The sequence below is a fragment of the Microchirus variegatus genome (assembly GCF_963457635.1).
Source record: "Microchirus variegatus genome assembly, chromosome: 15".
Lineage (NCBI taxonomy): Eukaryota > Metazoa > Chordata > Actinopteri > Pleuronectiformes > Soleidae > Microchirus > Microchirus variegatus.
In genome coordinates, this window is record NC_139816.1 from 10,811,702 (window position 1) to 10,828,516 (window position 16,815).

The 16,815-nt window shown below is 39.5% G+C and overlaps 2 protein-coding genes across 2 annotated transcripts in view; both read left to right on the forward strand.

The window, feature by feature from the left end:
• Positions 1-698: 698 nt before the first annotated feature.
• LOC310937467 (uncharacterized protein) lies at positions 699-4,113 on the forward strand. Its single transcript, XM_083901747.1, has 4 exons — positions 699-991; positions 2,626-2,736; positions 2,839-2,940; positions 3,800-4,113. Exons 1-4 carry the CDS (start codon positions 797-799, stop codon positions 3,884-3,886), a joined length of 495 nt encoding a protein of 164 aa, XP_083757873.1. The 5' UTR covers positions 699-796; the 3' UTR covers positions 3,887-4,113.
• Positions 4,114-9,882: 5,769 nt separating this feature from the next.
• nrbp2b (nuclear receptor binding protein 2b) overlaps positions 9,883-16,815 on the forward strand; it is a gene marked incomplete at its 5' end in the record, with an annotated part of 47,417 nt that continues 40,484 nt past the window's right edge. The window contains one exon of the mRNA XM_083901755.1: positions 9,883-10,002. Within this exon, the coding sequence (XP_083757881.1) occupies positions 9,883-10,002 (120 nt within the window). The remainder of the gene's footprint in view (positions 10,003-16,815) is intronic.

A 16,815-nucleotide genomic window follows, 5' to 3' on the forward strand; every position in this document is an offset into this window, starting at 1 on the left:
TTAGCTTGAAAGGAGTCTGAAAATCAAGCACACATGGTCTGATACTAGTTATTTGTGTGTGATAGATAATGCAATGTTACGTACATACAGCAGATAATCTCAATCTCTTGTTTGTAGAACTCTTTTAATAATAATCTTACATGAGATTTGACTTGTGACTACAACTTGAAAGACTGCGGCAAGTTGGGAAAAAAAAAACACAGTCATTCCTAATTAATTCTAAAGATGACCCACTTTACTCTGAGACATCTGAGTTGAGGTAGATTTTGTGTGACTGGCCCTTTTCATTAAGCGAGTCATTAACTGAATTCAAGAGAAAACGTCAGATTCCTGGGAGTGGCGACCTGATTTAGGATTAATGCGATAATGTCAACTTTAAACGTTGACCCTTGAAGTATTGTTGATTTGCCCTCATTCATGTTGGCCTCATTTCCAGGACCTGGGTTGCTAATCCATTGTGATTAGATTTTCAGGATGTGAGTGTAATTCCACATGTTGTAAGCTGTTTTGATCCTGTGGAAACTCCCCACTTAGAGGGTGTTTTGTTAAGACAAGCCTTAATCTGTGTCCCCCCCCCCGGGCGGGTTTCGGGAACTGGGGCTTAAAACACAAACAGCAGGAGCTGCAGGCTGTTTCATGGTCAGTGTGTTCTGTTTCATGATTTACTCCTACAGCCATAATAGGGCTTGTTTTGGATGTGAGTGCCGAATCTCTGCGGGAAGAGGAGGGAGTTCATCCCTCACCCTCAGAGCTGAGCTGCTCCCTCCTCTGCTCTGCTCACACACTCAAGAGGAAGATGGCTGGTGGTCTGCTGCTGTTGCTGCTTTGTGCTGGAGCTGCGCTCTTCTCAGCGAAGGCCCAGGAGGTTTATGACGAGCTGCCTGAAAACTTCAAGATAGGAGTCGATCTGTCTCTGGAGCAGCTGAACTCTCATGCTTGGGTGCACCACCATTTTCGCTTCCTGAGGAGTTTGGGCAAGTCTGAAATCGAGGTAAACTATGGAGTTTGAGATTTTTTGATCTGCTGTTTGTTTATTTTTGGGACTCAAATGTTGTGAATTTTTTTTTTTTTTTTTTTTTTTTTAATGTCTTGATATTTTCCATTTAAATGGATTTATTAGAAAAACATTTTAGAAATTTTAATAGTCAATATAACTGGAATTAAATAAATCACAGCTCGAATAAACCAATTTTTTAATCAAAATAAACCACTGCCGTTTTATAAAGATTAACTGTATTGTAGATAGATAGATAGATAGATAGATAGATAGATAGATAGATAGATAGATAGATAGATAGATAGATAGATAGATAGATAGATAGATAGATAGATACTTTATTTATCTCACAGAGTAATTCACAGTTCAGCAGCTCCAGAATATGTAACAAGATAGAAACATAAGAGGCATGCAAGTCTATGTACAGTCTAAATATAAACTGAAACATATGTATAAAAGGAAAAAAAAAAAAAAATATATAAAGACTTTAAAACATTGTATGCCATTGAATACTGAATACTTCACTGTGAGTACTTAAAAGTGAAGAGAAAATGTATAAAGTGTGGTTGTGATTAATGACGACTTAAGAAAACTGGAATTATAATGAATGTGAATTGTAATTTAAGTATTTTTCCACACTTTAAAATGAAAAAAGTAATGGGAAAACAGTGTAAAATCTGGTAGATTCATTTGAAAAGTAAAGAAAATTCTGTTTCTGATTCATTTCAATTCCAGTTTCCTTTCACTCACTGGATGTGTGGTAAGTGCCTGGCACACCCACGCTGCCTTCAGGGAACTCTGGTTAATACTTGTTTTCACTTCTGCTTAAACGTTCACTTTTGAATCGTGTCAACGTCAACATGTTTTCATCAGAGAGGGAAGAAGAAAAGAGGAAGACTACATTCCTTCAACTCTGATACTTGGACATGTATTGGCACACATTTGTGGTTTTCAGTTGTTGACTTGGACAAATGCCGTCCATGAAATATGAAGCAACTGCAGAACAGACACATGGTTTTATTATTACCAGCGTTCCTGTGAGGTTGTATCATCGTCATTCATCAGTTTTATTCTGTAAAACACTTTTAATGCACAAAAAAAAAAAAAAAAAAAATTAAAAGTAAAATAACATTTGATTTGATTATTATTTTTATACCCGTTGATAATGATAATGGCCTAAAAATGTGCTTGGTTGTGAGTTCTCATGTGGCGCCACCAACAGGTCAAACTTGTCTACTACTCCTGTTTGTAAAAAAGGTGATTGAATGGCAAACAATAGTTAGTTAATCAATATTCGACGTTTTAACGGGACATATATTTATTTAATTAAACATGATTATTTTGTATATTTTACAACAAATCAAGAAAAGGGAATCTTTATTTTCTTTATGTTTTACATCCAGATTATGTTGTCCTAAGTAGAATAGAACCATTTTATTTGAAAGTCAAAGAAAAACAACAAAAATTATCATGATCTTTAACTGCCTTCATTTAATGATGTAAACACATGAGTTTCTCCAGCTCGCGTACCACTGGTGGTACACGTGCTGCAGTTTGAGAACCATGCATGGAATTGGCTACACATCTCTATCCAGTTTGACCAGTTTTGATATCCTTGTCTCTTGCAGGGTGGATTCGGTGTGAAATACATCTACCACCACTTTTACCTGAAGCCCACCAGATGTTCCAAGGGAACGACCGAGTTCAGCATTGAGCGATGTCCCTTCAGGAACGACAGGGTGAGCAAACGCCAAGGGAGAGAAAAGCAATCGTCTACTTCTTCTTTGTCTTTTTCACATTTACTTAAATTGTATTTATTTCTTCTTCTTTTTTTTTAACAGCCTGTCATGGACTGTGCTGTTTGCTACAAAACAGCATCCGACCAGATAGAAAATCTCCCGAGGCCGTACGTTCACTGCATCCAGAAACCGAGATTCACAGAGGTACTTTGACCTTTTTACGACCTCTATTTTACTTTTTTTTTAATAATAGTCCTCTGTATGTACACCTACAATTGCATGTGATCAGCACTTAAAGGTGCCTATGTAAGAATGTGGCCAAAAACGGTTACTACATTAAAATTCTAAATACCGAGGTATTTTAGGTTTCGTTTTCTGACGTAACTGGCAACCCGTGGTTGCTCTGTAGCTGAGACTCTACTGACTGCAATGATTTGTAGACGCCAGTAGGTGGCGCCTCATGCCAAAACAAGATTTCAAAACATAAACATGATTTGCAGCCTGCAAAATATTTTTTTGAATGCAAATATTTTGGCTGTACTGTTGTTGTTGGTGAGTTCAGTTTGTTATATGAACATTATTCCCGAGTCTCTGTGACATATTAGGAGGATTTTATGGCCAGTTGCTTTAGATTTATTACCTTTAAACGTCTATATTGAGTCCATGGCTCTCAAACTGTGGTACGTGTAACACCAGTGGTACGTGAGGATAATCAGAAATACTGCTCTTCTGTACTGTATGTACCAGGGTATGTGATAATAATAAATATAATGTTATATTTGGTACTTATTAATCCAGTTCTAGTATATTTATATAAAATCTTCTTGATTACATCATGTAAAATTGGTAAATCCAAACTGTGCATCCTCGACTGGAGGGTTCGCAGGGGTGCTGACATAGGGCGATAGGCGGGGTACACCCTGGACAGTTTACCGGTCCATCACAGGGCTATTATATTATATATAATATAATATCTTCTTCTTCTTATTATTATTATTATTATTTTAATAAACAAGTCTTTTTGAACTGACCTTTTTGACGTGTGTTTACTCTCCTTCCTCAGGAAATTAGAACAACCAGGTTGGAGCACTGCAAGAAAATGAGTTACAACAGTGGAGCTCCGACACTTCTGGCCGTGTCCACCGGCTAAAGACAAACAGCCCAGCGCGCTTTAACCACCTCACTGCTTTACTAACGCACATTATGTTTGATAAAACGCTCACATGAACCTATTGCCTCGTTAAAAACTGCTTCATTCTCGTTCATTGCAGTGACTCTGACATGTGTTTTCATAAAAACTGCTTGAAAAATATAGAAACCGAGCTTAAAGATTAAACTAATCAGAGACAGAAATTGAAATTAAAAACGTGTCATGTGAAGATGCACGTGTTTCAAGTGTTTCTTTGTGAGTTTTGTGTCCGTTCATTCTGTACAGCATTGATGAGGTCAGGCACTGATGTTCTGATTCTGTTCCAGTTTGTTCCAAAGGTGCTCCATGAGTGGGTCAAGTCAAGTTCTTCCACAGATCATGTCTTTATTGTCCTTGCTTTGTGCACAGGGGACACAGGGGACACAGGGGACACAGGGGACACCTCGCTCAAACAAAGTATTGTCCAACATGTCTCTGTATAAAGAAAGTGTCCTTCACTGGAGTGAAAAACAGACCTTTACCATCATTATATATATTATATGGGATATGTTTTGACATTAAATATAATATAAAAAAAGAATAATATTATGATTGTCAGAAGCAAGGATGACAGAAAAGTGGTATTTCCTGCAGGGCCGATTCAAGGAATTTGGGGTCCCCAAGCAAAAATGGACATGAGAGGCCAAGGCACAGGGGTGCAGCTTGTGAACAGGCAAGGCCGGCAACTGCTTGGGGCCCCGAGCTGATAGGGGGCCCCCGACACTCGGAGCCTGAGGGCTGTTTTTACTGAAATGTGCAGTGACTAGGCGCATCCCAGTCCCCCTTAAAAAACAATGGGCGATTTGCATTGACATCTCAGTAGGAAACCTCCCTAAAGGGGCCCCACCTCACGTTAACCAGTGTGAAGTTATCGTTCTGCAAGTTGGAAAATGAAGAGGATTATTTCCAGTGTAATGCATATCTTTTTTACTCAGTTTATATATATTTTTTTTCAGTTATTTACAGTATTTTATTGTTCTATATATTTATATTGTTTTATAATGTGGGTTCTTTACAGTGTAATGTATTTTTTTACTAAGTCTATATAGTTTTTTAAAAGCTATTTACAGTATTTTATTGTTCTTTACATTTATATTTTTCACATACTTTTTAATTACAAGGTTTTTCCATGTTATTTCATTCATTTCGAAAAAAATATATAATAATTCGTTGGTGTCAGATTATTTATAACCTAATGGTGATGAACACTGGTTGGAAGGGCCCCCTGGGAATTTTTGCTTAGGGCCCCTACAAACTCTAGAATCGCCTCTGCCAAGGTCAGCTCGGGGCCCCAAGCAATTGCTTGGTTTACTTGCCTTCTCGCGACGGGCCTGATTTCCTGACTTCTTCCTGTCTGACATTGTCCTTCAAGTGTGTAATGAGGCGAAAAATATTTAGGCCATTGCATCACCGATGATCTATCAGGTGACAGGGACATTTACAGACAGTGTCGGAAGTTGTATGCACATCAGAAGAAACACTAGAACACTCAAAAATGCATGTTTTAAGTCATGTTTCACTCAGTGTGATCCACTTCCAGAGAGGAACAGTCAACATGAAATAAGTTACTGCAACTGCAACAAAGTACCACAAGATGTCGCACTGACTCTTCTCAATCTTCATCGCCAGCTCAATCGCAATAAATACAGTAGTCAATGGTTGTTGGTTGTTTTTTAACAGAGAATCCCAATAAATGTGTCAGTTTGTATGTCACTTTAAACATTAATTAATTGTATCACGCTAACTTTAAAATAGAGAGATGTTTGCACCCTTACTGTGCAAAAAAAGTAACTACACTCACTGTTGAATTTGAAATAATCATGTAAATCTGTAAAATTATGATTGCGGTCAGTTAAAAATACTAAAAGTTTGTATTTTTAACACTTCTAAGACATAGTTTTGCGCATCCTCATCGACTTCCACCGTGAATTAAACAGTATATAGAATTTAGACCTCAAATTTAACCAGAATCATATTTAATCTCATGGGAATTTCTGTAGAAATAGTGAAACTGTGAAAGACAGAAAGTAAAAATGAGTAAAATAAATTGTAAAACACACAAGAGTTATTTATTAAAAAGAATAATAAGATCATTTAATTTAATTTAATTTAATTTAATTTAATTTAATTTAATTTAATTTAATTTAATTTAATTTAATTTAATTTAATAAAGAAAGAATTCAGTGAAGCAATCACGCACTTTTTCACACTTTATGTTATTGCGGCCATCTTTGAAACAGCCATGTTGTGCCCTGCAGACGTCCAGACAGCACCAGTGTCCGCTTCCCTCTGCTCGCTGTGACAAGAATAAATCTCATTAGTAGTGAGAGGAATTGGCAAATCACGGCCTTTTGTGCGAAAAACTGGGCACTAAAAATAGAGCGGGGTTGTGAAAACTGTACGAACTTGTGATTACAAAGTGAAATGAACTGAAGAAATCTGGTGCTATCACATTGTTGGAGTTTTAAAGCCAAAACCACTAGATGGCAAACTATATTTGTACCAAAAACACAAAAATGTGCCCATGAAGCAATAAAAAGAAAACCACAGCTTGATATTCAGAAATACCGTATTCCTTCTTCTCTGCATCTTTGAAAAAAAAAGAGTCTGCGCTCATGTTAAAGTTCCCTGAGGAGTTGTTTTTGTGTGTGAAACTGTCGTTTACAGCTCCTGCGGGGAATGTTGTCTGACCATAAATATGAATAAAACTGAGCCACAACCTCAAATAAAGACTTTATTGTCAGTTTCATGAACACACTTTGAGCTCCTCGGATTCTAGGGTATCATACAGAGGATTATTTGGTGTGTAACTGCCGTTTCATCTCTACATTTTCTCATTTCCTTTCACCACATCAGCCAACATTAGACAACAGGTCCCTTTTATTTTTATTACCATAAAAAACAAGCAGAGCCTTTTCTGGTTTGTGGTGTTGGTTCTGGTCTGTAACTCATAGAGACTGTTGCACTGTTTCAGGCTCTGAGTCCAGATCTTGTTGGTTTGGTTTACGAGGGTGGACTGAGAAGTTCACAGGCTGTAATAATTCTGAATTCAACCTTTCATGATATTAACTGCACTGTTTCCCTTTCAGATAAAACCCAATGGAGGACTTTGAACACGAGGCAACGTGGCCTTATCAAACATCTGCAGACAAAAGCCCCCCATGGACATTTCACGCTGACGTGGTTGCTTCATAAGGACTTGAAGATCACCCAAGGTCCGGATGTCCTCTGCCACATCCACCACAAAAGAACACATTGATGGCGTTCACCACACGGTGATGGACGACAGATGTTTCACTTGGAGAGACGATGCTGCGAGCATCTCCTGTGAAGGAGCAGAGAACATTCTGCACAATGAGCTCGGCATGTTGAAGGTTTCTGCTCTGGAGGGCGCTGCAGATTTTTGACCCCCCGGTCGAAAGGACACCAGACTGGTCATGTCTGAAGAGATCCAAATGGTTTTCTTAAACGTTTCCGACGTCGTGTCCTTATGTGGCCAAATTTGACTTGAACTCTTCGGCCCACCCTCGTATGCTGTAATAAATTACCTGTACTTAAAGGCGCCATATGTGAGAATGTGGCCAAAAATGGTTGCTACACTCAGATAAAAAAATAATTTTTCGGTTTCCTTTTCTCAGCCATTGTAGCTCAGACATAACTGGCAACCCGTGGTTGCTCAGCAGCTGAGACTCTACTGACTGCAATGATTGGTAGACGCCAGTAGGTGGCGCCACATGCCAAAACATGATTTGAAAACATAAACATGATTTGCAGTCTGCAAAATATTTTTGTCTGTTCTGTTGTTGTTGGTGAGTTCAGTTTGTTATATGAACATTATTCCTGAGTCTCTGTGACATATTAGGAGGATTTTATGGCCAGTTGCTTTAGATTTATTACATAACGCACCTTTAATAAGTTTGTCCAAAAGAAGACCAAAACAAAACTAAAATAAGTCGAAATGTGGTTTATTTCTCATCACGTGGATCAGTGAATGGACCAAAGTGAAGCTCAGACTCGAGAGTTTCCGCATAACGTGACTTTTAATGAAATAAAATCAGTCAAAACAACCCCTTGAATGACAAAAGAAGACTCTTCACTGACGTCAAGGTGACTTTAAGAATGGCATGTTGACAGCCAGAGAGTCTGCAATGAAATGCAAAACAAACATAAGAAGGCGAATGGTGACCTAGAAGATGGCAAAACACGAACAAGGAAATGCAAAAGACAAAACACGACGATTAATACACCACACAACGACACAGAGAGTGCACACAAACATCATCTCGTGATCTTGTGGCTAATATGTGGGAGAGGGCATCAAAATTATGATAATTAATGGGGAAACACATGGGGAATTAATGTTCATAATCTGAAATAGTAGTTGTTAAGTTAAATTAGTTAAATTCCTAAAAACAGAGATTATTTTCTAATCCAGCATCATTTCATATTAAAATAAATAAGTGTTTATTCTGAATTCAATTAGACCAGTGATCCCTACAGGCTGCAGCCCCCTGGTGTGCCGCACAGGTACTGCAGGTGGGCCACAAAATAAACAAATAGATACGTTTTTTTGTTTTTTTTTAATTTACAGCCTACAATGTGAGTATACAATTTTAAAATAATATTAGTTTTCATCCAATGTAATCTTGAGTAAAGTCAATAAGGAAATCAGTAAAAGTAAAATTAACTTAAAGGTGCATTATGTAATAAATCTAAAGCAACTGGCTATAAAAAAATCCTCCTAATATCCTAGCAGACTGCAAATCATGTTTATGTTTTGAAATCATGTTTTGGCATGTGGCGCCACCTACCACCGTCTACCAATCACTGCAGTCAGTAGAGTCTCAGCTGCCGAGTAACCAGAGGTTGCCAGTTACGCCTGAGCTACAATGGCGGAGAAAACTAAACCTAAAAGACCTAGGTATAATGAATTTCAGTGTAGTAACCGTTTTTGGCCACATCCTTACATATGGCGCCTTTAATTAACACAGAGGCTGCATTCAAAGCTAAAATGTTAGTATCAGCATTCTAATGAAATACATGGTAAATAATTGGATCACAGAAGGTTTTAAGAAGTCAGATATGGGTCAAAACGTGTCTTAAATTGGGAGATTATTATTATTATGTATTAATGTTTAACTTCCCCGGTTATATTCACACTTTATATTACAGGATAGTGGATTAAAACAGTGTTTTGTGATGTTTTACCACAGTTTACAACACTTTTCATCATTTGTGCCGCAGCTCCCGGACACGCCTCCCTTAAAACACGTGGTGCGCACTTTGCGCACCCTTTACGGTAATGTGTCCCGACACTCTGCGCACCGTGGCAGGCAGCCAGGAACCCACGGCTGCTTCAAAACACTGACAACGACGCGCGTGGAAGATGGTCGACACTCGACAGGGAGGGAAAACAAAAAACCACCCATGAAGTCCTCTGCGTAAAAACACGCGACGTCTGAGAGGCGAAGGCTGCGCGCACTGGACGAATATTAACTTGATCCGCGACCTCCTCCTCCTCCTCCGCTGTTGCTGTGTGACTGTAAAGATAAAAGCAGGGGAAAAAAAAAACCATTTCGCAACCTATTTTGTGTGCAGTCTGCGGGGCGCACGAAGAAGAAGAAGAAGAAGAAGAAGTGTGCTCACGCGCGGCACGTATACGCGTCTGCGTTTAAAGAGAAGAGGCTTCAGTGGGAAGAGGAGGATTCTGCTGGTTTTTAAACAAATACCAAAGGGAAAGAGGGAGGAAGAAAGAGAGAGAGAGAGAGAGCTGCTGGTGTCTCAGTATGGAGGGAGGGAGGTAAAGAGAGAGAGGGAGAGAGGAGGAGGAGGAGGATCAGTGCGCAGACAAGCGGCGGAGCGTCTCTGCGCCTCCGCTCGTCTCTCAACCAACACACAGGACCGAGGAGAGAGGATCTTAGTGTGGGGGGAATCTGCGACAAACACGCGCCGTGAAAATGACGATGTCCGTCCCGGAGAGGAAATCAGGATCCGAGGGGAAGGAGGAGGAGAGCGAGGATGAGAGCGAAATCCTGGAGGAGAGTCCGTGTGGCCGCTGGCAGAAGCGCAAAGAGCAGGTTAGTGCTGGTGGTGCTGGTGCTCCGTGGGTTTGTTTATTTATGTGTGTGTTTGTGTTTGTTACCTCTGAAAGGCCGTCACTGACCCTGGATAAGATCGTGGCTTAGGTTTGAATTGTGGTTAAGTTAAGTTAAGTTAAGTTAAGGGTTAGACCTTAACCTTTAGAACACAGAGCATTTAGGTTACTTTCCCCCGCATTCTTATGTTAAATCATAATATACAGAGGCTATAATAAGAACAACCTATATGCATCTGATGGCATGATGATGACTATGTAAACACACCTTAGCAAAAAGTACTGAAAAAAATAATAATTGATCAGATTGAATTCGTGAAATTTGGAAATATCTTTTGTTTTATGAACAAAAATAGCAGAAAAAAGTGTCTATTTTGTGACTGTTCCTAATTCTAGGAAGGTTTCTAGTAGAGTTAGAGATGCAGAGAAGGAATTTCCCCAGCAAGACTGAAAAAGGACTTTATTTATTAAGGTAAAGAAATAAAGAGTATTAAATACTATTAAATATGTACAAGATACAAGAACAATATGAAACCAAGATAGCTTTGCTATAAAAAAAAAAATAGAGTATGTATAAGTAAACAAAATGTGCCCAAAACCTGGGTTAAAACTTCATTAAAACCATTAAAGGTCCAGTATGTAGGAGTTGTGGAAGCTTGGTGAAGTTGCATTGAGTAAAGAACTGAAACATGGTCATGAAAACACAACTTTTTGTCATAATAATCTAAGTAAAACTCTTTTTTTTAAAAATATTATTGTATCTGCAAATGTTAAGAACTGATGGATATTCAGTCAAATTGTGTCTTTGTGGTGTGTTCATGTGAATGATTTCTGCACAAATCAATCACCAAACCTGATCACACAGACGGGGGGAACGTCCTCTTCTTATGTCCTCTTTGAGCTGTTGTCGTTGTTTTGCATCAACACCATCCAGACCTGCAGCCTGATCTGCTTAAGTCCACATAAAAACCTGTTCCCGGTGTGGTTTCCCTGTGACAGGAGCAGGTTGGTCAGGATTTCTCTCTACAGGACCCTGTGAGATTTAATAATAAACTCACTATTGTGACACACGGTGGATGTGTATGTAATACAAGTCTGACAGCTTTCATTTAGCAGAAGCGTTAAATTACACGTTTAATGATAAAAGCTTCAGTGGAGTGAAATAATCAGTGTTGCTGTAATGTATGTGCACGTGTTGTGAGTGCACTGTTGTTTGGTCAAAACAGAGATAGAGTAGATCACATCTTTACACAAGCACAAATATACAAAGGAACCTTGTTTGTATACAGACGGATGGATAGATAAGCACTTTATTCATTCCCTCGTCCCACAGCTCACTAAGACAACCACAAACAAATGGCAGCGATGTTGGTATTATTGGCTGTTATTGGCTTTAAAATGTGTTATTGAATAGGATTGGCACTAGTAAAACAGTGGACTGTTACGTGCTGGCGCCCTCTACCACTATTGTTTGTTTTAATGTGTATTTATTTTGTACAATCAAAAAATGTTATATCTGCATTTGCTGTGACGTGAGTGTGAAAAATAATATGATGTTAATTTCACTGCAGATGGTACTAAATCTCCTCTGTCGGTGGTATCGTATCAGCCCATATTGGCATATATCGTGCATCCACCATGAAAAACCCTTTGTGAGTGATATTGCACAGTCATTATTATTGCTTTAGAGGTGCACTGCACATGATCATGAACGCGGTCAGTTTCAAGTTAGAAGCAGTTTAACGCGATATGATCGAACTCTAACAACAGATTTGGAGCAAACGTGGTATTTGAGGATGTTACTTTGGGCTTTTTAGACAGTTTTACACCATTTTCTGTCACAATATAGACAATGTAATACGTCTTTTATGCAAATATGGATACAAAAGTACTTTTTTTATTGGCTGGTTTATTTATTGGAGCTGCAGTAAGACTCTAACACCTTCCTGTGTTCATGTGAGGATCAGCAGTAGATGTAAGTGAACCATTAGAATCAATTAATTAAAAAGATTAGTTCATGATTTAGTTCCATGACCGGAGCGGAGACTCCGGGGTAGGGGTGATGATGCGGCTCGTCGCCCGCAGGCTTTCGTCAGTGCTGTCGCTAAATACACTGATAAACGTTGAGATTTTAGATATTTCTGTGTTAAATGTTGGCGATTAATGCAAGTTTTCAGGGATTTTAAAGTCTTTTTAACTGATCTACAGTTCGCCATTGTTCGGTTCGATTCACGTCTTTGCTCGTGCTTCTTCCAGGGACGACGCTCTCTGACCAATCAGTGGCCGGCAGTCAGCTCAGCTCGCTTTTGGAACCAAAGCCAGAGCAGATACTAAAATGGAAAAGCAAAAAAAAAGCGGCGTAACTTTCCCAGTGTGTGAAGTTTCCTCTCCCATCAATAATCGTCAATAGTTGGTCATGTGTGACATTCACAGCTGCTTGATTCACAGCATCGGCAGCAGACGTGATCGTGCACAAGCTCCACAAACGTTCACTGTTCGCTCTCAAATGCAGAAACTGAAACAAATGCCTCGGCGGCGGCGCCGGCGGCGGCGGGTGTCGCCTCCACCAGCGGCTCTAGATAAGGAGGAGGGGATTTAAGATGAAGGTTATCTCTGGCACACATGCGACGCTGCGACATCCTGACCTCACTGCACTTTCTATATCGCTCTATACCGATCTTTCAGCTTCTTAAATGGGAATGTAAAGTAAAGAAACCATTAATAAGTCAAATTAAGTCATTTTATTTTACATTTTATGGACCAAACAACCAACAGAGCAATAGAGAGGGATTCATTGATTTTGAAAATATTTACAGCCCTACTAATCCCACACACACACACACACACACATTTTCCACCCATTGATTACCCATCTATGTTTTCTAGGTTACAACTGTCACATGTCCTTTTTCTCCCCACCATTAAACACTCACTCTGTCCTTTTTCTAACTCACTAACGTCACCATTTTTTTTTTCTGATTTTAACTTTCAATAAATAAGAAACTTAGTTGTAATAGTTGGAAAAAGCAAATGTTTTTTGGCTTTTTGTCTTGATAATAACAAACAGTTGGTAACACCCACATGAGTTAGGCTCATTCAGACTGAAGTAAACTGACTGTATGTGTCATGTAGGGCTAAATTTAGTTGTAATGAACTTTCATCTATTAATCATTTTCTTTTCTTTTTCGTGTACTCATTATTTCAACTCTAAAAAAAAAGCAAATTTTTAGTAAATTGTCACATCTGAGTAACTGGAAATATATCATATATCATCATATATATATATAACACTCAATGTTATTGGCATTGTGTAACACCTCTGTCTAAGTCTAGGTTTTTCAATGTCAGGAAACAGGACTCGGCATTTGACAGGCAAATGTGAGGTCAAGCTAAGCTAATCACTTCTGCTCCAGCAGGTTAAGCTGCTGGATAATGGTGATCTTTTAAAGCTGGAGTGTGTAACTTAAGGTCATTCTTTCTTTTAAAAGTCAACAGCAGACACATGGTCAAAAAGAAATATTTAAAATGTGCAAATAATTCATAAAATAATAAATGATATCCAATTTTTAATAAAAACAGCGACAGCCCTAACATCCACACGTATACATTTATCAGACAGATCTACATAGAGCTGCAACTAACGATTATTCTCAATAATAATTAATCGTTTAGTCCATAAAATGTTAAAAAACGTTGATCGGTGCTTGTCAAACCTGAAAATGACGACGTTCTCGAATGTCTTGTTTTTGTCCACAAACCAAAATGATTCAGTTTGAATGATTTCTTTGTTTATGTGGAGCAAAGAAACAAAGAAAATATTCACATTTAAGAAGCTAAAACAATCAGAAATCTTGTTTTAATCATGAAAGAAGGAAAAGTTGACGATTAATTTAGTTAGTAATCCATGAATTGTTCCAGCTCTAGATCTACATCATATTTTTGGCTGATATTTGCCTGATTTCTAAAGTTTGGCTTCGGCCCTGCCTTTAAAAAACAACATGTTAACCTCTAAATTTAAGTCTTAAAGGCGCCATATTTAAGAATGTGGCCAAAAACGGTTACTACACTCAATTCCAAAAATACGGAGCTCTAGGTTATCGTTTTCTCCGCCATTGTAGCTCAGACGTAACTGGCAACCCGTGGTTGCTCTGCAGCTGAGACTCTACTGACTGCAATGATTGGTAGACGGCAGTAGGTGGCGCCACATGCCAAAACTAGATTTCAAAACATAAACATGATTTGCAGTCTGCAAAAAATATATTTTTTATACTGTTGTTGTTGGTGAGTTCAGACATATTAGGAGGATTTTATGGCCAGTTGCTTTAGATTTATTACATAATGCACCTTTAAGTCTCTCACTCTCCGTCCAGGAGGTGTGGGCGTGTGCGTCCACGCGGCTTTAAATGCACTCGGTAAATTCAGTCAGTGGGTGAAAGTTGAGTGCGCACACTGTCATATCTGTTATTCAGCTCCGCCATTAAAATAAACACAGGCTAATCAACACAGTCACGTGGTCCACACATGGTGTTATTGTTGACCTGCGTGGATGTTTTCTCAGCCGTCACAGGCATGAATATGTTTATAGTTTCTTTCGCTTAAACAGGATGAAAGTGTTGCCTTTTTAGAGTCGGTTCATCTTCCTCGACGCCACACGATCGGTGGTGTATTGATTTTCCCCAGGGGGAATCTGCAGCGCTGCTGTGATTGGGGAGCAGGGCAATGTCAGCGACTGAGTTTTCTCTGAGCTTCCTTGTTCCAGATGAAGTCTGTGGGAGAATGTTCCTCGCCGTTGCTTCACAAGGCAACACACAAGTACAAAAGTTGAGTTGACTCATTTGTTGCACAACAACAACGACAACAGCTGCTGCTGCTGCTGCTGCTCCTTTTGGTTAACGACACTGATGTGAGGGAATCTGCACGTCGGCAGAAGCACAGTTGGCAAATCATCGTGCTCATCAACTTCCCAGAATGAGGACACGCGTGACATCGCAGGACGTCCCGCAAAGGTGATGCAGTGACTCAAAACACTGTTGTTGTTGAGTCACAAGATGTGACGAAATTGGGTTTCTTTCACTCCTTATGGTCTGGTCAATAAAAGGGCACACCAAAATGTGGACTTTTGTCACTTGTCAATATGCGACAGATGAGGGAGCGTGCCATTGGCATAGAGCTGTGGCAACACAACTGAATGACGCCGTATTCACCAGACATGTCGCCTATCGAAACACCTTTGGGATGTTCTGGATAGTCGTGTCCACCAGCGGGTTCCAGTTCCAGTTCCCCAAAACGGTCGCCAACTTCAAGTGGCTCTGCAGGAGGAATAGGACAACATCCCCCAGGCCACGATTGACAACCTGGTGATGTCCATGCGTCGCCGGTGTAGCGCTCTGCGTGAGCCTAATGGTGGACACACACGTTTTTGAAGTTTGTGAACTTGGATCATCGACCCCCATTGTGTTCTTCCTGCCGTTACTCCAGGACTTTTGTTTTGAAATTGATCCTAGTGCTCGCAAATTAAAGCCACTTTATTGATAAAGTTGTACTGTTATTTTTGGATAGTTACTCTGTTTTGTCACATAACAACAACTTCAATTTTTTCTTTGTGCGTTTATACTTTTGTTGAGTGTACTTTAAGGCAAATCTGAACATACCTATTCAAATTTAAGCGGTAAAAAAATGAATATAAAAAAAAAAAATGCTCGGTGTGACACTCTGTGTTTTCAGAATAATCATAATTGAAGGTCCAGCATGCAACATTATGCATCACAAGATTGGAATAAACAAATATTACCCATATAAATATAAGGTATATAGCTGACTAATGTATTGTAGTATATAATTAGAGGCTTGTCATCGTCCAGCCTCTGTGTTTAAATACTCAGAAACAGAATGTCCTGTCGTCGAGGTTTATGTTTTTGATGGCATGTTTTATGATTTCCACTTTGATTGCAGCTATAGACACAGTGAGTCATGAGCCGCTCTGTCGTGGCAGTAAGTGCTTCCTCTTTCTCTCTCAAATCTCTGGATTTACCTCCAAAGAAAACTTGGCTTCAAAATAAGGCTTCAGACCAGGGTTGTGGTATTTCCCTGATAAAGAGCTCGACAAACTGCAGCAGGACTCCAAAAATGACTCATGATGTTACTCGTCTGGCATCACTGGTGACCTGTTTGAATAGACATGAGAGATTACTGGCGCTCTGCTGTTTGTTTTGGTCCGACGCGCGACTAGTGGCGCTCAAATCGATCCATAGATGGTTGGACTCTAAACGGCTAATTTCACGCCTCAAATGATCTTAAAACTGCGTTCCGGGACAGAAAAAATATTTATTTCAGGTGAGAAACGGCCACTGTTTCAATGTTATTCCACAACAACAACAGTCTTTCTCACTCGGACGCCATTGCTCACTGTAGCCAAAAGCACAACAACCTTGCGTAGCGACCCCTACTGATCGGGCGGGAAATTGCCGTGCATATCTGGCACCACGACGGAGGACTATGAAGGCTCGAGGGGTCTCCGTGGTGACGCAGTCGGATAACGCATTACGCAGTCGGAGAAGTATGATGTGGCCTTGAGTCGCTTTACGACACATATGAGTGGACACCAGTGTGATTGACAGCTGGTATCGTCCAATAGGAGCCACGTCTGTGGACTTCCTGTTTGAAAAACGTGAATCTCAACGCTTCCAACCAGGAAACAATGTAGCTGAATTCACATAATTTAATAATATTGCCAATTTCCACAGCGTAAACAAATGTAAAGAGTCGAAAACACAGCTCTTGTTGTCACCAATTAATG